Source organism: Danio rerio, chromosome 19 (assembly GCF_049306965.1).
Source record: "Danio rerio strain Tuebingen ecotype United States chromosome 19, GRCz12tu, whole genome shotgun sequence".
In the NCBI taxonomy this organism is placed as follows: Eukaryota; Metazoa; Chordata; class Actinopteri; order Cypriniformes; family Danionidae; genus Danio; species Danio rerio.
In genome coordinates this window covers 4,707,501-4,731,259 of record NC_133194.1, presented here as the reverse complement: position 1 = coordinate 4,731,259, position 23,759 = coordinate 4,707,501, and the positions used below count along the sequence as shown (strand labels likewise).

General features: G+C 31.4%; 1 protein-coding gene across 3 annotated transcripts in view; it reads right to left on the bottom strand.

Moving 5' to 3' along the window:
- The window catches only part of trappc9 (trafficking protein particle complex subunit 9), a 308,149-nt gene that overhangs the window by 92,929 nt on the left and 191,461 nt on the right, over nucleotides 1-23,759 (bottom strand). For all 3 annotated transcript variants that reach the window (XM_073931376.1, XM_073931377.1, XM_073931378.1), the window contains 2 exons: nucleotides 11,244-11,397; nucleotides 4,380-4,470 (listed from right to left, as the gene is read on the bottom strand). In XM_073931376.1, the coding sequence (XP_073787477.1) occupies nucleotides 4,380-4,470; nucleotides 11,244-11,397 (245 nt within the window). The remainder of the gene's footprint in view (nucleotides 1-4,379; nucleotides 4,471-11,243; nucleotides 11,398-23,759) is intronic.

Genomic DNA, 23,759 nt, shown 5'->3' with positions numbered 1-23,759 from the left:
GTTACAAAATCAGCGCATTTGAGGTCAGACTGCTTTAAAAATCAAGGTCTTCTCTGCCTGACTGATAGACAATATAAAGTGGGTCTCAGAAAGTACAAGAAGCACAGCATTCAATTAAATTTTTCCATGCCATGTCTTTAAAATATGAACATTTATTTTACATTTAATAAAAGTTCTGCGCTGGCCTGCTAATCCTGACAGGTATGTGCTTGTAAACAATCTTTCATCTCATTTTACGCTTGAACAACTAAATGAACGCTCAAATCTATTTAACTAACTATATTTCAATTACATTACAACATCGATTCTGTAAAAGAAACTGAATGAAATTGAAAAAAAAAAAAGCCATTCACCGGAGGTTTATCAGTATGGGAAGAAACAATAGCTGTATAGCCTATTGTGTGAAACTCTGCTTTTTTATAGTGCTCCTGACACTGTACACTAGTTCACTGCGTTTGTTTTTCGACAATAATTGTAAGATATATTCGTAAATTAATAATTTTATCAGTGTGGCGAGGTGGCGTGGCCGAGAGCCGTGGGAACAGAGTGAGGCCACCACGTAAGTGAATACACCTGCGGTGTGCACCTGCCTCGAATCCCACGGAAGGAGCTCTGGACCATAAAAGGAGGAACGATGGCAGAGGAAGCCGAGAGAGGACCGGGCCCGGACATATTTTACTTTGGCTTTCAGTTTGACGGCATTCTCCGTGAGTAGCTGCCTCCGTTTGTTTTGGTTTAGACGGCAGTCTCCGTAAGGAGCTGCCGTCACTGTTGTAAATAAAAATTTTAAAACTGCGTCGGTTCTATGCCTCCTTCTTCCCGGCAAACTTTATTACAATTAGATTGAAATTAAACCTAAATTATGCCATAAACTAAAATCTGCCAAACAAAAATTGTCAATTAAATATTTAGATGATGTCATTATATATACATACAGTACTGTGCAACTTTAAATCTGTTGCTGGTATAATGGACATATGTGACTGTTTACCACAAAAGTGTCCATTTTTGTAGTTGTATGTTTTGTTAGGATAGATGTCAGGTTAGAGTTTAAATTGTGTTAGTTTAATTGTTTAAGATATGTGAAAAACCATGTTGGAGAGAGGCTGTTTGTCCTGGTTTGAGCTGCATTTCTACCAATATTGTCTGAAAAGTTCATATAAGTTTACTTCATTATGCCATTCCTTCTGATTAAGGACTTTAGTGGTAATAATACTTTTCATTTTCGGCATGATAATGAGCCACTAATGCAGTGAAATCCTATTTGGAGAAAGAAAACAGCTGCTGAATCACAGAACATGAAATGGCCTGCACAGCGCCCAGACCTGTATATTATTGAGACTTAAAAAAAAAAAACATGTAAACCCTTTGCCTTTTAATAATTAAGTAAATTTCTAAGTTACAACGGGTATAACCTCCTTTTTTTTAAAGTAAAGCCAACTTGTCGCTTTTAAGGCAAAGAATTACGAATTACGTTTTTAAGACTTACGTTTTTAATGTAAAGCAACTTGCTGTATTATTTAATGCAAAATATTTAAATGCAGGTCTCATTTTGACATCACTTTGTGGACATTACTGTATTTTTAAATACATCCTGAAATTATAACACACCATTTTTTTTATTATTATTTTTATTTTTTACAGCTGAAACATCTCAATTTGCCCTCCATCGGCAGGTCAGACAAAAACATGAAAGCACATCAATACACGAGAAGACAGGCCTGACAGGAGAACAGATAAATAAGACACCAGCGCACTGACAGCCCAACACAACGCTGATAAACGTGAAAGAGATGATCAGCGTGTGATACAGAACATGTTTCATGTCACGGTCTGGTCATCTCAGATGGGTCCTCCAACATTTATGAGCTCATGAAATTGCATTAGTGTTAGCGGGTTTGAATAAACACGTGCAGAGTGAGGGTGAGAAGGAAGTTAAGAGTTACAATGCTTATAGATATATTTCCAACATTGTACTATGCAAAGGCTTTGGTTCCCCGGCAGTTGTAGTGTTTTAGCAAAGTTTTAATGACCTTACAGATATAAAACCGGTCTCTGCATAAAAAAATAAACAGATAGAAAAGAAATACGTATACAAAACGGAGGAAAACAAACCACTGTTTTCAGAATAAAACTGTATTTATTTTAAGTCCATTTACCAGTTCATCATCTTATGTGTGTGTATTTTTGAGGGTTTTTTTTCTCTGACCAAGCAATCCTATACAGCCTTTACAATACTATATTAAGGTCTGGACTCTATGCAGGCCATTTCATGACTGTTTTAGCTGTTTCTGTCTATAAATGTCATGAATATATATAAATGTAATTTAATTTCATAATCAATACAAATGTCATTACTGTAGTTTTACAGCATAGTTGTAATTGTTCATATACAGTGCGCTTGTAAATTACAGTGTGCCAGTAATACTGTAAACTTGCCATTGATATTGTAAAATTTAGAAGCACACCATAAATTACTACTTATAATTGTGCTGCAGTTTTACGTCTTCCATTTTCTTTGTTTTGTTTTTGCAAACCAGCCGTTCTGTCGTCAGCTTGAACTGTTAGCATAAAGCTGTGCAGGTGCATCACATCATGGCATGTATTGACTGACAGGTCACTGAACCAGTGACTTTGCTCAGAGAGGAATAAAACAAGATTGTCACCATGTCCAAGATTTTTTTATGTGCTGCATAAATTATTATTCCTTTATAACACCCAAAAAAAAAAAAAAAAAACGTCCAATACTGCGCATGCCTATTATTATACAGAAATTTAACAAGAGCTGGATCAGACTAGCTGGAAATAATCAGTGTTGGAAATGCAATAAAGAAGAGGGTACTTATTTACATATGATCTGGGAGTGTTGTCTAGTTTACCCATTCTGGTGTAAACTTTTAAAAATAATGGAGGATTGGCTAGGCATACAAGCATAAAGTTTAATACAGTTAAAGTCAGAATTATTAACCCCCCTAAATTATCAGGTCACTTGTTTATTTTTTCCCCAACTTCTGTTTAAAACAATATTTGGCAAGATATTTTTCATGAAACTTCTATACAGCTTAAAGTGACATTTAAAGGCTTAATTAGGTTAATAATCTGAACTAGGCAGGTAAGTGTAATTAGGCAAGTTATTGTATAACGATGGTTTGTTCTGTAGACTCTGGGGGGAAAATATGACTTAAAGGGGCTGATAATTTTGTCCCTAAAATGGTGTTTAAAAAATTAAAAACTGCTTTTATTCTAGCCGAAATAAAACAAGTAAGACTTTCTCTAGAAGAAAAAAACATTATCAGACATACTGTGAAAATGTCCTTGCTCTGTTAAACATCATTGTGGAAATATTTTAAAAAGAACAAATATTTAAAGGGAGGCTAATAAAAATGACTTCAACTGTATATAAACATAAACATTATTAACTGTTTAATATTAAATAACATGAATTATTAATTATTATAAATTATAAGTGTGTATATATACACTATATAATAAAATATCAGCATACTTTCAATATTACTTTAGCTTGATATGAGCCGATCTAATCCTGTTTCTATGAAATAAGCTGCTGCTTTCTGCAGGTTTGAGCTACCAGAACTGTTGCCATGACATCAACTCTCGGATCAGTTTTGAAGAACGAACTGATCCTGGGTCGTGTCAAATCTTCAATAACCAAATCCAGCTAATTGAGTAATCCACGTATGAAGAACAGAAACGATGACATAAACAAACCAATAAGCATCTAAAATTCAACACTACTGTGTCGGTGGACGGATTGGGTTCTATGGCATGTTGTGCTGAGGACTCTTACCTTTCGAAATAAACCGTGATGTACAGCAATGAATGTGTGTGTGTCTTGTTTTTCCAATGATAAGTATGTACTCCATATGTTCTGTACAACTTAAATACATTCTTTGTAACCTTCCCATTGAAAAACAACTAGCTACAATGGCTGCTTGAGGGTTGTAGCTTTAGACTGATGTATAATTTGTCAAGACTACTCATGTACTTTTTGAAGTAATCTCTTTGTAAACACTGAAATGTAAAAAAAAAAAAAGCGTCCCAATGCATTCACGTCATATTTACAGTGCAGTTGTAAATTTTTGAAAACAGCCGACTTTCAACCGCAGCTCTTACGAAAGCAGTCAAGATTGTCTCTCAACCAAATGCCTGCATACACCGACAACACTAATATAAAAACTGCACGGACGACACGAGAGCCTTGTCTCCGGCCTCCATCACACACGGTGAGGGACAGTTCTCCTCCATTACAAATGCAAATAAGAAACATGAGCAGAGACCGGTCCTGGAGACAGATCACCTCTGAGTGTGAATAGATTTGAATATCTGAATTGAGGGAAAGCGAAAGGTGTTTTTCTTACCCCACTGAAGAGGAGCCAGCTGCAGATGCTCCAGGATCAGCTGGTTAAGGACGCCCTCCACACTGGCCTCCCCGCCGCGCTGAAGAGACGAGTGCACCGCTGGTCAAGGAAAACACAAATTCCCAGAAACCAAAACTCAAACTGATGAAAAAGACTATAAAGTAAAGGGTAGTCTAAAACAAATATGACATTTAATAAAAGGGAAATGTCATAACACGGGTACCTCCACCACACGACACAACAATCTCAAAACATTATGAGTTATAAGACATTTCTGAGTGTGCCTCAACCAGGTGAGTGGGCTTGACAAACCACTTGCACCAGTTTTTGCACATTTGCACCAGACAATTTTTTACAATCACCCCATATCTCTTTTTTTAAGTGCATTTACAATATATGTGCTTGTTGACTGAAATAAAATTAAAAATTCATAAGTGACATTTTGCTGGTCAAGGAAATTACTGATTAAGGATATTTTCATAAATCAAAACTCAAACTAATGAAAAAGACTAAAACTGTTAGTCAAAAAGCACGTTCGTAAACTGAAATGAAATAACAAATGTCATATTAAATGATTTTTTGTTGGTCAAGGAAAAACACTGATCAAGGATATTTTCAAAAAACAAAACTCAAACTAATGAAAAAGACTAAAACTCTTTTGACTAAAAACACTTTTGTTAACTGCGATAAAATAAAACTTTCATACGTCTCCCCTGTGGGCCTCAGGTAAGTGGGTTTGACAAACCACATGTAGAAAACAATCATTCATCTCTTTGACATTTTAACTGATGCTTGCACCAGTTTTTGCACATTTGCACCAGACGCTTTTTTTTATAATCACCCCAGTTTATGGTCTAACAGAGTTGATCTTATTCTCTTAATGAATTATGGGTGTTTTTTAATATAACGAGTATTTAACCAATCAGAATCTCATGTCCCATTCCCTTTAAAAGGACATGAAGACATACACGACATGGTGCATTTGCTATTCACATGGCAGAGTTTGTAAGTGGAAAAACTGAACAGTTAAACAGACCATCTGCAGTGAGAGAATAAAGAATGAGCCTCCTCCATTCGGCCTCTTTACTGTACTTTCACTCTTTACTCCTTTACTTTGTGGATAAGGAAACGGTGTTGTACTCACTCCCCTGAAGACATCCATCAGCCTACATCTTTAATTTCGTTTGTTAAGCGCAAAGATTTGTTTCAAAACTATTTTTAAATTCAGTTCTAATTTCCAGCAAACGAATAAATGAACCATAATAACGAAGTGTGGTCAAAAAAGTTATATCCAAACACACTAAAGAGGAATATTCCAACACACGTCCTATTCTTATGCCCCATATGATGATGCAGACGTCTCCAAAACCTGACAGATGCACAAATCTAATCTTGTTTTTATTAAAACAAACAAAAACAATAAATACTACTACTATTACTACTACTACTAATAATAATAATAGTAATACAAATGGTCATAAAGATATTAAGCTGTTATTATTAAGATGTAAGCATTTGGACCTGCATAAGCACATAACTAACGCACTCTGCGCTGGACTTTAGACCAGCTTTTAGTTGGTCAATGGCACAGTCTATATCAGTTCCTAAAAATAGCAACGCACAAACAATGCGCCTTAACACGCCTCCTTTATAGACTAGCATACTAATACATCCACAAAGTGGCGCAAATGGATTTGCTTCTTAAACAACTTGGCCCTAAATGTGAAAATTAGGTTTGCGCTGGTCTGAAAATAGCAACAAATCATGCCTAACATGTCTTACACCTCATTGCACTGGGTGTATGATAGGGCCCTTTGTGTTTAACAACAGAAAACACTTAAACAGGTTTAAAGAAGTGGAGGATGAACACATAATGACAGAATTTTCATTTTTGGAGGAGCTATATCCAATTAATGATATTGATTTGTTTAACATTAGACATTTCCGTTAAACTCTGCTAAATTACTAAAACACAAAAAGCTACATACAATTTTCACAAAATCAAAACTAAACCAAAATTAACAAAACCAAAACCAAAATGAGCTAAAATAATATTTAAATGTATATTTATAAATGTATAACTTGTTAAGCTGGATTGTTATTAAACATCCTAACTGACGCAGGTTTGCTCAGACTGCCCTTTATGGCCGTTTTTCCTGGAAACACTCAGCAGTAATGCCACGTTGAGTTTTCTGCATGAAATGAGCCAGGCAGTGTGGATGGAGATGATGAGCGAGTGGACAGAGGTGAAATATTCACACACGGCGACACTAATGACGACGACCAGAACAAAAGCTCATTACGTAACAGAACTGATGCTCTCAGCAGCCTCTAATGACTGCGAGCGCTGAAATGATGATGCTGAGGCTAAAAGACGGCCTTCTACTGCCACGCATGTAAGACTACACTGGCATCTGAACAATCCAAAAAAAAATTAACAACTTATATATATTAAAGTCCGCATGAACTGGATGCTGCAACCTTTTTTTTTTTTTTTGTATTGTGATGCAGTTCATAAACAAACGGAATATTAAATGAGAAAACAGTGGGCGTGGCTTGATTTTTACTGCGAGCTGATTGGATAAAGTAAAGTTGGCGTATTTTCAGATTTCAATTAAAGATTAGAAGGGCAAACAATGTTTTTTTCTTCGTAATGACATGCATTTCAAAAGGAAATACAATAATATTTTGCTTGCCCCATTGGCAGATTATTTTGCTTGTTTTAAGGAAAAGCTCACTTAATATTAGCATATTATTTCTCAAAACAAGACGATAAGTTTTGCTTGTCTAGAAAAATTCTTCTTGATTTGAGAATTTTTTTATATTTGGACTCGAAACAAGACAAAATCTAAGTAAGAAAAGCATTTTTTGCAGTGTGGGTAGCAACTGAAATCTGCAAAAAGGTGGCTCTCCAGGAACAGGGTTGACCACCCCTGTGTTAGGGCCCTATCATACACCCGGCGAAATGTGGCGCAAGGCGCGGCACAATACTCTTTTGCTACTTTTAGCTCAGCGCAAGGGTCATTTTGAGGTGTTGCGCCATGCTGTTTAAATAGCAAATGCATTTGCGCTTAAATGTGCGCCCATAGGCGTTCTGGTCTAAAAAAAAGCAGGTGTGTTTTGGTGCGTTGCTATTTTGAGAGACTGTAAATAGTCTGATCTTTAGACCAGAACAAAGTCGGTCTATTGTCTGGCGCAAAGTGCGCCTGGCTTACACACTACAAACAAGATGCAGAGCAATACGCAAATATCTTTACATATGAAAAATATATAATATCTTAAGGATATATATATAATAAGGATATAAACAGGATATAAATATAAATGATTAAAATATTAATTTCTAGCCTACATGAAGATTTAAAAACCACTGCCTTACTTTCTTCATCTCGGGAGGCTTTTTCAGTTCATTCAATTTGCTTTTGTATAATGTTATTATTATTAGCAGTATTATTTATTATATCCATATTTATATTTGTTTTATTAAAAACAAGCTTAGATTTGTCCACCTGTCAAATTTTAGACCATATGGGGCATGGCAGGTGTATTTGGAAATAATTGACCACACTTGGTCATTATTGTTCATTTATTCGTTTGCTGGAAATTAGAACTGAATTTAGAAATAGTTTTGAAACAAATCTTTGGGCTTCACAAACGAAATTAATTATTTATAGGCTAATTGATGTCTGTGCGTAAAGGTTTCCCTATCCACGAGAGCAAAAGTGAAAGTGAACTTACTTTACATCAAAATGCACTTATGGCGCGACGCAGCTGGCTCTTAAAGGGAATGGGAGATGAGGCTCTAATTGGTTTATTCTCAAAACACACCTATAACTCATTAAGAAAATAAACTCAACCCTTTTAGACCATGCGCCATGGCGGAAAGCGGATTTTCCCATGCTTAAATTAGCAAAAATGCGTTCTGACACGCCCTAAAAAGCGTTTGCGCCCTGCGTTTTGCGCTCTGCGCATGGACCGTCAAAATAGAGCCCTTAGAGTTTAAAGTTCTGTTATGTACAATATTAATAGACGATTCTCTCACTGTCAGCAAGCAGTGAACCACAACATTTGAATAAAGACACAGTTTACATTATACTATAAAGTTTAGGCATTAGATTGACAGTTAGCTAAAGCCCCTTTACACATAAAGACCTTCCGGAAAATTACCGGCATTTTTCCGGAAAGGTCTGTATGTGTGAACAAGCCCTTTTTGAAAATTGTACATTTGAAAACGGTAAATTTGTTCCGACAATTTTCCGGAAAGAGAAGTTGTAACATTACCGGTAATTTGCCGGAATGCTGCTCTATGTGAACGCGCTGACGTAAGCCGTCTACTCCAGCCAATCAAAACACTCAAACGCATTCACGTCCGCGTGGTTTATGAAACTGATAGCCACATGAATATTTTTCCAGCAACATTTAGCTGCTAGATGTTACTCAGATACCATATTTACGTTTCTTCTTAATGCCGACTGTGTAAATATGTATCGATAAGATTCCTATGGTAAGCCGTTGTTTGTTTACCTTCAAGCTCTGCTTCCTTCAGTTGTTTAATGCGTCGCGTGTGCCCGTGAAGCAGCTGGTGAGCGCCAACACACACACATATTATGTACATCATGACATGCGAAAGCGTTTCTCGATATGTCGTCATTAAAGTTGTTCACAATACTTATGCATCCACAGAGTTTGTAATGTAGTCAAATGTTCACAAATTTAAGCGCAGCCTTTCAGAGCTCATTTCTGGTTAATGATGTCAGAATTCATCTGTATTTTGGAATGGATGTGTAAACGTTTTTTTTTTTTTTTTCGGAAAAATTCCGTAACGTCCTCGTCTGTGTGAACAGCGCTTTTTTAAATTGATTTGATAAATTTTCCGGATATTTAATGATATTACTGTGTGAAAGGGGCTTAAGTTAAAACTGTAATGTCTTTATTCAAGATTTACAATGTTAGCAGTTGTCCTCACAGTCTGAAAAAGGGCTTATATAAAGTCTAAAATTTAGCTTAATGTTAAAACGTTCATGCAAAAATCGTCAAGGACTTGTTCAAAACCAGAAGAAGATATATTAAAGAATGTTGAAAACCTGTAACCAGTGATTTTTAAAGCAAGTAATAGAGCAAATGATGACAGAATGAAAATTTCTGTGTGAACTATATTTTTAACGTCTGTTTTCGGGAAAATGGCACTAATGCCTGTGTAATATAAACACACAAACAAGCATGCATGCTTTACAATCAAGTCTATGATTCTACACATTCATGCTGATGCCATGCTTTCATCGCTGAGCAGGTCTGTATTTCTTGATTATTTATGATTTCAGCTGTTTATTATTTTGTAAGTGTCATTGAAGCTGGCGGTGGCAAGCGACTCGTGAAGAGAACAAGTGCTCGTAATCATGTGGGCAGCTAAATGCTATTAAAAATGAGGAACGAGTCACTGTTCAGGGCTCATGTGACTTCATCAGACTCCTGAAAAGTATACACTGTAGTCAAAGAGAGCTAAGAATTCTTCACAGTATTTCCTATAATCTTTTTTCTAAAAATATTTATTTAAAAAAATAAATTAATTAAAAATAAAAACCCCTAAATTTCGCAATCTATGATCCATAACAATACTTCCTGTATAGTAGTCCCACAACATCATCACACTCGATGACACTCTAATCCCGTCAGAATTTACATCACTGTCTAATTTACATCACAGTACAGCTAAGTAGATGTACTGTACACACACACACACACACACACACACACACACACACACACACACACACACACACACACACACACACACACACACACACACACACACACACACACACACATTGGAGTGCCAGAAGCTCTAAGCATATGTGAGCGTATGATGCTGTGGATAAACGTGTCCAGCTGTTAGAAGCAGATGCTGTCTGACCGTCATCCTCACAGCTCACAGAGATACACCTAACATCCAAAACACACACATTACATCACCTGTTTCAATATATTAATAATTCTGGGCTGTGGGCCCAACAAACAAGAATAACAAAAATAATAAAATAAAAAAATTTAAAAAATTAAATTAATTAAAATTAATAAAAAATTAATTAAAACTCCAACATACATAAAACCTAAAAAAAATAAAGTAATAATAATAATAATATGTTTATTATGATTAATATTATTATTGTTATTATTATTATCATTATTATTATTATTATTAATATTATTAATAATTATAATAATTATGATCAGATAATTCTGAAAAAAAGAATAAAATAAAATAAAAATAAATAAATAAATAAATTGAAAAAAATTATACAACTTTAATTAAATAAATTAATAAAAAATTATCATAAAATAAAATAAAGTAATTATTTTTTTTATTAATTAAATAAATATAAAATAAAAATAAATAAATAAAATAAAATAAATAAATAAAAATAAAGTCCAACCTACATAAAACCTACATATACTCTTCCATATAAATTAGTAATAGTAATTTATTTGAACAATGTATAGAATTAGTTTTTTTACATTACATAAATGTCTGCATTTAAATCACTAAAAACACAAAAATAATTGTAAAATATTATGTATACGAGGATCACATCATTTGACAAAAAAAAAAACAATGTTTAATTGATGCTTAATTGACGCCCCCATGGATAAGTCTTTTGTTTTAATTATAATAACTGTATTAATTACCAAATAATAATCATACAAATCTTCATAAATCTAAAATAATTCTACAAATAGTGTTTTAAAAACTGCCAACATTTACAAAAAACACCTCAATTTAACAAAAATAAATAAATAAATAAAGCAAGGAACATCCTACATTTATTGCATGGTAATGAAGAAAGCAGGCGAGTGAGTAAAGGATATGATGGTCCAGTGGATGTCCAGTGTGCTGTTGATCAGTCCTCCCTGAACCTGCTGTCTCTTCTCCTCCTGCTGGCGGACAGTAGACAGGCCAGATGCATCATGGTCCATCACAGGCAGACTCTCAAAATCAAACTTATCCACCTGAATGGCCATCCTGAACAAACACACACACACACACACACACACACACACATGAGCAATTATATATTCATAGTTATAATTGTAATAAGTTATTTGGCGATACTTAGGAAGGCATTAGCCTTAAATTAGTCAGTTTGCATATTTTCATTTATTTATTAAGGTAATAGATTATATGATAAAAGTAATATAAATCTGACAGCAAAAAATGTTAAATAAATGTAAAACTTAAAAAAACAGTAAGTATGGTGATGTTGATTTTTTTAACTATATAAAGTGTCTACCTCAAATCATTTGTTTTTTGTTGGATACAGTATGTCTGTTGTGCTAAATATGCAAATGAGTGCATATGTAATGACAAAAAAACACCTCATTTGCATATTTGATTAACATTCTACAACTTTTAATGCAAAAAATATTAAACAGTCAAGTTCTTTTTGTTCTGAAGTAGTTAAAATAATAATTATAATTATTCTATAAATGCAGTTCTTGGACAATGTCAGTAAATAACGTTATTGAATGAATAACATTTTTATGACATTAAATGACATAAAAGATTTATGAAATAGTGAATGCCATATATACAATGTTTCATATATTTTTATTTTTAGTTTTTTACCATTTTTACAATGCTTTTTCCAAATATATATATTTTAGGTATGTTTATGTTTAAGCGTTATTCAAACCATTGATAGTAACAATAATAACATTTGACTAAAATAATAATGACAACAATAATATCAATAATAATATAATAATAATCATTATTATTGTTATCATCAACATTATCATCATCATTCTTATTATTACTATTATTATTATTTTAAAAGAATATTTATTATTATTATTAAAAATAATAGTATGAATAACACTAATAATAATAATAATAATATTAATAATAATGATAATAATAATAATAATAATTATTATTATTATCATTAATATTATTATTATTATTATTATTATTATTATTATGTTATTAATAATATTTTTATTATCACTACAATTATATCACTATTATTGTTATTTTAGCAGTATTTTTATTATTTTTAAAAATAGTAACACATATTATTAGTATTATTAGCATTGTTGTTTGTATTACTATTATAAATAAATAATAAAAATATGAATAACAATAATAATTAATAACTATTATTATTATTATTATTATTATTATTATTATTATACATATTATCATTGTTGTAATAATAATCACAATTATTATTATTATTATTATTTTAAATATTAAATAAAATAACTTAAATATTAATTATAATAAATATTAAATTAAATAACTTAAATAAATATTTAAAACTATTATTGATATGAATATAATTTTTGATATAAGTATTTATTTTTTTAATAAAATAAATTTTTATAATGATTATTCTTTTTTAAAACATTATTATTTTAAAAATATAAATAATAATAATAATAATAATAATAATAATAATTATTATTATTATTATTATTATTGTTGTTGTTATTATTATTATTGTTATTATTATTATTTTTTGACTACTTTTACCAATTTAGAGGTCATATGTGATATAATTAAAGTACACAATCCTAAAAAATACAAACCAAAATTCTGTCTTTATGGAGTATTATGTGCTACAAAAAATACCTTAAAACAGCTGTCAGATTTTCTCCATATAACTAATGTAAAAAAGACAGCAATAAATCACAATAAAAAGCTTGTCAGTAAGTGTTCACAAAAAATTGTCATTGACGCAAAACCACTTCAGGTTCATCGAAACGGCAATAAAATATCCTTGACATTTCCATGTTGTCCGTTATCGGTGAGCAGAGAAAAAGACAAAGCGAGAGCGATGGAGAGAGCGATAGAGGGCTGGAATAATGAAGGGAAAGCAGTACAAATGTACAGATAGTGGACAGAAACACTGCTGAATGTGAGCTCAACATCAGCCGTCTGCAACAGGGAATTTATAAAGGTCAATCTTAATACAAAAGAACAGTGTTGATTTGTTCATTTTTTATAAAGCGAATGTGAGCAATGCCCATCTGTGCCAAAATCAATGCGGCTCTAAGGTGGGTTATGCTTACTGGAGTGTTTAGAAAGTGGTTTAGGAGGTTTACAGGAAGATAATCGCTGACCCATGTCAACAGAGGTTAGGCTAAATGTCGTCAGCTATAGCTCACATACTGTACAGGCGAGTACAAAATCATTAGTCCTTCCCTGAAATTGTGTGTGTGTATATATATATATAATATATAAGGGGATATATATATATATATATATATATATATATATATATATATATATATATATAATCCCCTTAAATATTGTTGATTCATGTTCATGAAAATGAATGAATTAAATACCTCAGGGATAATTGAACAAATTTTAATGAATGAATGAATGAATGAATGAATGAATGAAGGAAGGAAGGAAGGAAGGAAGGAAGGAAACAAGGAATGAAAGAATGAACGAATGAGTTAATGAAAAAATTAATTAATGATTGAATAAAGAAGGAAGAAATTAATGAACGTATTAATGAATGGAGCAATTAAAGAATGAAAAAATGGAGGTATGAATTAAGAAAGGATAGAAGGAACAAATGAATGAATGACTGAATTGAAGATTTAATTTAATGAATAATGTATCAAGTAAAAATGAATGAAAAATTGAATGAAAAAAATAAATGATTGAATGAATGAATGAATGAATAAATGATTAAAGGAAGGAAGGAAGGAATGAATAAAAGAATGAAAGGAGGAAGGAATGAAGAAAGAATGGAAAGAAGGAATAAAAAAATTAACGAATGAGTGAATGAAAAAATAATTAATGACTGACTAAAGAAAGAAGACATGAATAAATGAATTAATGAACGGAGCAATGAATGAATAAATGGAAGTATAAGGTAAGTAAGGATAGAAGGAAAGAAAGATGGAAGGAATGAATAAAGGAAGGAATGAAGGAAGAAATGAATGAATGATTGAATGAAGAATGTATTGAATAAATACTGAATAAAGAAGAAATGAATGCAAAAATAAAATAATGAACAATTGGTTGAAAAAATGAATGAATGAATAAATGAATGAATGAATGAATGAGTTGAGGAAATAATAAAAGAATTATTGAAAGAATAAATGAATGAATAGAGGACTGAATAATTGAATGAATGAATGAATGAATGAATGAATGAATGAATGAAGGAAGGAAGGAAGGAAGGAAGGAAGAAAGGAAGAAAAAAGGAATGAAGGGATGAATAAATGAAGAAACGAATGAATAAATGTATGAATAACTGAATGAAGGAACAAATGAATGAATGAATGTATGTATGTATAAATAACTTAATTAAATGAGAAATGAATGAATGAATGAATGAATGAATGAATGAATGAATGAATGAATGAATGAATGAACAATCTTAATAAACAGAAAACGCAACAGTAAGGGTTAAGTTTATGCAAGCCAACAGCGCTAATAGCGACGTTTCCTTCATTCATCCATTCATTGACAGAAGACAACAGGCCAAAAATCCTGATCCATAATTCATCACACACACACACACACACACACACACACACACACACACACACACACACACACACACACACACACACACACACACACACACACATATATTAAGCAGAACACAAACAGCCTGCGGTGCTGGAATAATGATTTCCTCACTGGTCTTTCATCTGTCTTGTCTGCTGTTTAGAGCAACGCAGTGGATTAACAGCATCTGATCCCAAGACTCTCCATCTCGACACTCCTGCTCGCTCGCTCACGTTTGCTCTGGGCTTTATTTAGACGTTCGTTCTGTCACTGTGACATTTTCCCCTTCATTGTTCTGTGTTTATTTGTGTTTTTAATGGGTTGTTGTTGTTGTTTATTTTTCTAGTTCTTTTTATTACTTTTGATTTCCTTGTTTAATTTTCAGAGAAATTTTTGTCAATTTAATTTGAGGAAAATTATTTATTTTTAAATAATTCATGTCATTAATTACTTTTGAGGAAAATTATTCATTTATTAATTTTATTCATTTTATTAATCTGGGGTCGCCGCAGTGGAACTCTACAAATGCCAACTGGCCAGGCAGAGCCTCGAACCAGTGACTTTCTTGCTGTGAAGCATCAGCGCTACCCATTGCGCCACCGCACTTCCTAGGGAAATTATTCATTTTTAAATAATTAATTAGTGTCATTATTTAATTTTCAGGGAAATAGTTTATTTTTATATAATTATATTTGTCATTATTTACTTTTGAGAAAAATATTTATTGTTAAATAAATCATTATTTTCATAATTTCATTGTTTATTTCAACATCTTTCTCTTCATCATTGGCATTATGATTTTTTTTTCAGCTTTTTTAAGTTTCTTGTTCTTTTCATCATTTATTTTCGAGAGTAATTATCCTCATTATTTACTTTTAAGAATAATTTATTTGCATCATTTACTTAGAGAAGTGATTATTTTTTAAATCAATTATTTTCATTAATTACTTTCGAGGGAAATTATGTTCATTGTTTAATTTAAAGAGAAATTATTTATATTACTGATTTTTGAGGGAACTGATTATTTTCAAATAATTAATTATTTTTAACAAGAAATGATTTGTTTTTAAATAGTTCATTATTTTGATTATGTACTTTTGAAGAAAATCATTTATTTTTAAATCATTAACTATTATAATAATTTACTTTTGAGGGAAATTATTTCATTTTTAAATAAATATATAATTTTCAGTATTTACTTTCGATGGAAATAATTTGGAAATAATTATTATTTACGTTTAAGGAAAATTATTTTCATCATTTATTTTTGAGATTATGTTTTTATTATTTACAATTGAGGGAAATAATTTATTTTTAAATAATTAATTATTTTTATTATTTGATTCTCATTGGTTTGTTGTTTTTAATAATAATCCTTTTAAAGGAAATTATTATTTATTAACAATAAATTTTTTAAGACTTAATTTTGAGGGAAATTATTTTTAAATAATTAATTATTTTATTATTTACTTCACATTAATTTGTTGTTTTTAATATATGGAATAACTGATGACAGGGGCATTGAATTATTAGAAAGTAATGTGTTAACAATGCAAATAATTATGTTTGTTATTTCTGTGACATTGTTCCCTTCCTCGCTCTGCATTCTTCTGGTTTATTTTTGTTTTCGGTGTTTTTTTTTTTTTCATTTTATGTTCTTTTCATTATTTACTTTTGAGAGAAATCACTTTCATTGTTTAATTTTGAGGTTAATTATTTCCATTATTTACTTTTGAGGGAATTTATTTTCTTTATAAATTTTTTTAATTAAATGATTTTTAAATAATTAATTTTTTTCATTGTTTACTCTTAAAGGAAATTCTTTTTAAATGATTCATTATTTTAATTATTTACTTTTGAGATAAATTTTTTTTTTTTAATAATTATTTTATTATTTACTTTTCACTGGTTTGTTGTTTTTAATATATGTAAGGAATAACTGACAACGGGCATTGCATTATTAGGGAAATTTTATAGCTCTACCAACATTTTCTTTTTCTTCATCATTTTGTATGTTCATCCCACCTAACCTTCTTGTTAATTCCTCAACAAATTATTTCTTCCATCATCACTTCCTTCTGCAATTAATGCTTCCTTATATTTGTTGTAACTTCTTTCCTATTTTCCTTTTTCAACAATAATCTTCAGTCTCCTTTTCCCTCCCTTCCTTTTCCGTCTGCCTTCCCGATTTCCTCATTTAATTCATCAAAACTTTTTTCTCCTCCTTCTTTGCTTCCTGAGGTGATGACGTGTCAGTAAATGTGATCTGATTCTTGTGTAAACTGATCCTGTAAAACAACACATGCTGAGACTGCTAAATACAGTGTCTGAGACGTGATCTGGGATCAGAAAGCTCATATGAGAACTCCAAAAGAAAGACTTTTCACAACTAAACATGAACAGAGCACAAAGAAAAACCCCTCACATTCACAAAGAGAGGAAAAACTCATCTGTGGAGAGTAATGAATCCAACCGCAGAGAGATCTGAGATGTGAGACTCATCTCTGGAGGGAAGGAGAAAGCCTGAAAGATCCTCTTATAGATGCACTTATGGGAAAATTAAATTCAGCGGTTACTGTTTGAACCAATCAAATGTAAAGATGCTGCCTTCTCGCCTCATGTTTGAATTAGCATAAAGAGTTCACGGCCAGGTTGAAAACAATATGAAATACAAATTCGTAATTTTTATCACAAACGTTTTATTATAACATTTTATTTTTAGTTTATTAATTAGCATAAAGAGTGCACTGCCAGCTTGACAATAAAAAAAAAATTATAAATTATAAAATAAATAAATAAATAATATAAGAAAATTAAATCCTATTAGAAATATTTTTATCACAAACATTGTACTATATTTTGATTTTATTAATTTATTTTATTAATTAGCATGAAGAGTGCACTGCCAGGTTGAAAATAATATGAAATACAAATTCTTAATTTTTATCACAAACGTTGTATTATAACATTTTATTTTTAGTGTATTAATTAGCATAAAGAGTGCACTGCCAGCTTGACAATAAAATAAATAAAAAATATGAATAAATTATAAAATAAATAAATAAATAATATTAAAAAAAATTTGAAATCCTATTAGAAATATTTTTATCACAAACATTGTACTATATTTTGATTTTATTAATTTATTTTATTAATTAGTATAAAAAGTACACTGCCAGCTTTGCAATAAAACAAAATAAATAAAAATAAAATTAAATAAAATTAAATAGATAATAAAATAAATAAAATAAAATCTTACAAAAAAACATTGTATTATAGATTTAAATTTAATTTTAATAATTAGCATAAAAAGTGCACTGCCAGTCTGGCAATACAAAAAAATTATAATAAAATAAAATAAATAATTGTTGTTATTTTTTCAAACACATTGTATTATATATTTCATAAAAATGATAATAATAATAATAATAATAATAATAATAATAATAATAATAATAATAATAATAATAACTATTAAAATAAATAAATCTTAGTTTTTTTTTTATTTAATACTTCATATAAACTTTATAAATAATAAAAAAATCTTTATTTTTATTTTTTAATCACAAACATTACATTGCACATCTTATTTTTAAAAAGTAAATAAATCATTTTCTTTATCATGATTAATCGCACCCCTTTGTGCATTTCACCAAGATTTTAAAATAAAAGAAAAATATGAAAATTAAATAATTAAAATCAAATAAAATATTCCTGATTTTTATCTCAAACATTTCATCGCACTTTTATCTAAAGGTATATGAGGGTTATATAATTATAAATATAAAAAATGTGCACTTAATCACAATAAGCATATACACACCATTTGTGTTGTATGTTCTGCATGCCTGTGAAAAATGTGAGTAGGAGACTAAAGATTGCCTAATAACCAAATGATATGAGCATGCCATGTTCATAAACTGCTGCAGACCATTGCACACAACTTTCTTTTGTTTGAGATTTTTTTTTTATTTTTCTCATCATTATTTGAAGAGTAATACTGTGTTTTATTACATGTTCTTGATGTATAAAGTATATAAAGATATATAAAGTATAAGGTATATATAGGTAAATGCCTAAAACAAATGCAATACAATCACTGTCTCCTTCTTTCAAACACACAAACAGGCACACACACACACACACACACACACACACACACACACACACACACACACACACACACACACACACACACACACACACACACACACACACAAGCTGTCAGTATCTATGAATCTGGACTGACTCCACACATGAGCAGTACAAAGGGAAAGACAGAGCAAAAACAAACAAAAGGAAAAGAGAGAGAGAGAGTGAGAAAGATGACACATGGCTGAAACAGACCTCCAGAGATTAAAGGACAAAAGCTTTTTTAAAGAAACTTCTCTCTCTCTCTAACACACGTGTACAAATTTTAAGTGACTCATGGAAAATAAAATAAAAGTGACATAAAAAATAAACTACACTCAGATCAATAGCTAATTCACTGCTTCCTTGTGTGACAACATGGGAAAATCAACAAGCCAGAATCAACACAAAAGCCAGATTACAATTTGCTAAACTACACTTGGAAAATACCAGGTATGTGCACACATAGGGCTCAACCTGTGCAGTACACATGCCTTTTTTAGTCTTGGATAGAAAGTGCCCTTCCAAAGTGATCTAAAGTTCCCTAGCGACTACACCCCCCCCCCCCCCCCCCCACCCCCATGCCCCCCAACCCCCCCCCCCCCCCCTTCAAGTATGGGGAGGGCAGCAGCATCATATTGTGAGGCTGTTTTGCTGCAGGAGGGACTGGTCCACTTCACAGCATAGATGGCATCATGACAAAAGAACATTATGTAGGAATACTGAAGCAACATCTCAAGACATCAGCCAGGAAATTAAAACTTGGCCACAAATGGGTTTTCCAAACAGACCATGAGCATACTGCCAAATTAGTTTAAATGTGCTTTAAGGACGATAGAGTGTATTTTTTGGAGTGGCCATCACAAAGCCCTGATCTCAATCCAATAGAAACTTTGTGGGCAGAGTTGAAAAAGCTTGTGCGAGCAACAAATCTGGCTCAGTTACACCAATTCTGTCAGGAGGAATGAGCCAAAAATCCTTCAAACTATTGTGAGAAGCTTTTGGAGGGATACCCAAAACATTTGACCGAAGTTAAACAGTTTAAAAGCAAAGCAAAAAAAAAAAATACCAAGGAAATGTGTGTAAACTCTTGACTGTCTAGAAATTAATAACAATTCTCAAAAAAAAAATCTCTCATTATTCTGGCATTTAGCAAATGTAAATCATTTAGGTAATCCTAACGGATCTAAAATAGTAAATGTTTAGTATCATTTACCATCAGACATTTTTTTTAAAAAATGGTTATGTTTCTCCTTTTAGAGTGTATGTAAACTTCTGGTTTAAACACTATATATATATATATATATATATATATATATATATATATATATATATATATATATATATATATATATATATATATATATATATATATATATATATATATGATTGCGGAGAGCAGATTATTTTAAACACATTTCTAATCATAATAGTTTTAATAACTCATTTCTAATAACTGATTTATTCTATCTTTGCCATGATGACAGTAAATAATATTTTACTAGATAATTTTCAAGACACTTCTATACGGCTTAAAGTGACATTTAAAGGGTTACCTGGGTTAATTAGTCTACACAGCCCTGTTAAAATGCAAAGTTTGTGTGTTGTAAGAAAATGAAACAACAGTAAATCAGTGAAGCTGAAGATGAAAATCATCTTTATCATCTTTCAGCATGATAACGATCCAAGGCACACATCCATATCAACAAAGGAATGGCTTCACCAGAAGAAAATTCAAGTTTTGGAATGGCCCAGCCAGAGCCCAGACCTGAATCCAATTGAAAATCTGTGGGGTGATCTGAAGAGAGCTGTGCAAAGGAGATGTCCTCGCAATCTGACAGATTTTTGCAAGGAAGAGTGGGCAAATGTTGTCAATATGGAACATGCTGATAGACTTTTACCCAAAAAGACTGAGTGCTGTCATGAAATCAAATGGTGCTTCAACAAAGTCTTCCTTTAAAAATGTGTACACTACAGTTCTTTTGCTTTTAGCTCCCCACAGCTAAAAGAGTTGAGTTTGTTTTTTTTTCTGCAATTTTAGTTATAGTTTACATTAAAATTGGAAAAATTTCTAAAATTATTTATTGTAGTTTCATTTTTTTACAACACAAAAACCTTGCATTTTCGAAAGAAAGAAAGAAAGAAAGAAAGAAAGAACAGTTCTGCGTGTATATGATCAAGGCTTTTTGCTGCAGTTTCAAAGTGTCACCGTGTCTTCAGAGAACGAGAGAGAGAGAGAGAGAGAGAGAAAGAGAGAGAGGACGAGTTATATTTAGCTCACGTGTGAGTGAGTGTGTGACTCCAGCAGCAGAAACACTGAGCTATTTATAGACTGCCTCCCTGTAACCCGCAGTTACCGGCTCACACTGCGCCACGGCAACGCTGCATCACCACACCCAGCATCAGCCTCAGCCTTACCCTCAGCCTCAGCAGCAGCTCCACACATCTGCACATCACATTCACTCAAAGCTGTTCAATTAGAGCCAATAGAAATTATGATTATTATAAGCTCATACATTCAAAAGCACACAAGCCCTCAGATGAGTCCACAGAAAGGATGACAGGTTATTAAATCCCCTGTCTGCAATGTCAAATCAAATTGGGAATTATGCATGTTACACATTTTTTTGGTAATGTGTTTTGCCAATCAATTCATTAATTACTCTCTCTCTCTCTCTCATATATATATATATATATATATATATATATATATATATATATATATATATATATATATATATATATATATATATATATATATATATATATATATAATCAAAAATTATAATATTTGATGATTAAATTACTGTAAAGTAAACATACACTGTTTTAAGCTTACATTATTTACAAAAATTGTATTATTGTTGTTATTATTATTATTATCATTATTATTGTTGTTGTTGTTGTTGTTTTAAATATTATTATTATTATTGTTTTAAATATTATTATTATTGTTGTTGTTTTTATTATTGTTTTTATTTTAGTATTATACTACTACTACTAATAATAATAATAATAACAATAATATTTATTATTATTATTCATTTTATTATTATTATTATTGTTATTATTATCATTATTGTTATTATTATTGTTTTGATTATTATTGTTGCTAATATTTATTATTATTATTATTATTATTATTATTATTATCATTATTGTTTTAATTATTATTATTATTATAATTATTTTTATTATTATTATTATCATTATTATTATTATTATTATCATCATCATTATTATTGAAATAAAGCAACAAACAAACAAAAAAGGACTCCTTAGGTGAAAGCCTTGTTTTTTTTCTATTTATTAATAATAATGTTTTTTATTCCATTAAAATACACTATATAAAATGTATTATATTTGTTCAATTCATTAATAATGTAAAATATAGGTTAACTATTTTTTTTATTTACTTTAATTTGTAATTTATTTAATAAAAAATATCTATAAACATCTTCATATATTCATAAAAGACTACTTTATTTGTTTAATGATTTCTCAGTCCAGCTCGCAAATTATTTTTTTATAATTCTTTTTTATAATAAATATAATATAGACATTTTTATTTTATAGTTTTGTTGCTATACATTTTGGAACTGCAATCTCTGAAAATGATGCCTTAGTTCATGGCATAAATGAGTTATCTTAGTAGGCAGCTTCCTTTACCAGACATTCTAGGGCAGTTCCATGATGCCTACAAATCTTTTCTATGGTTGTTATCTTCAATAGTATCTGGATGCAGCCTTGATGATGCAAGCTGAGATTGCATCACTCAACGATGCAATGTCAGACATAATGCACTCAAATAGAGCGAGTGACGTCACTGTAAGGGGTAGGGTTAGGGGTGGGGTTAGGTGAGCCCGTTAAAAAGCATTGGATGCAGCTCAGACCGCACTGCACCAGATCTGCATCCAGACCCCTCTCGTTATCTTAGGACTTGGAAAAGAGCAGGACAATTTTGGCTGAGACTGAAATCTTGAGACAGTGAGAAAGGGAAAATAGCTGTATACATCAACACACACACACACACACACACACACACACACACACACACACACACACACACACACACACACACACACACACACACACACACACACACACACACACACACAAACACTAAAAAGGGAAAAGTGGCCCTTCATCATGGAGGAAGCACTTAGAGGCTTGTTGCTACAGCAACAGGCTTTTGTTTAAATTATGTGGGTAATGAAGAAGTTGAGCAGAGTGCGACACACACACACACACACACACACAACACAACACAACACACACACACAACACATGTGAAGTGGAACAGTGCAAAATCCCAAAATGTACAATGTGTCACAAATCCAGTGCTCTTAATGGTGTGTGCGTGTGTGTGTTTAAAAAGGTGAGAATCAGTCACTGTCAGTTCAAACAAACTTCAGGACAAAATATGAGCACAGGTGAAGACACACACACACACACACACACACACACACACGCACACACACACACACATGTACACAAGGCCATCTCAAACACAATCTCTGCTAGATTCCCTGTGGTGTGATAGTCACAAACCACTTTTTGTCTACTAAACACACACACACACACACACACACACACACTCAAGAAACAAACATCAGGGCCCTTCATTCACTCGTTTACTGTGAAATATTTACTGTACCAATTCTGCGTTTTGTGAACTGATAAAAAAAAAAAAAACGATGAAAGTAAACATCGATTAT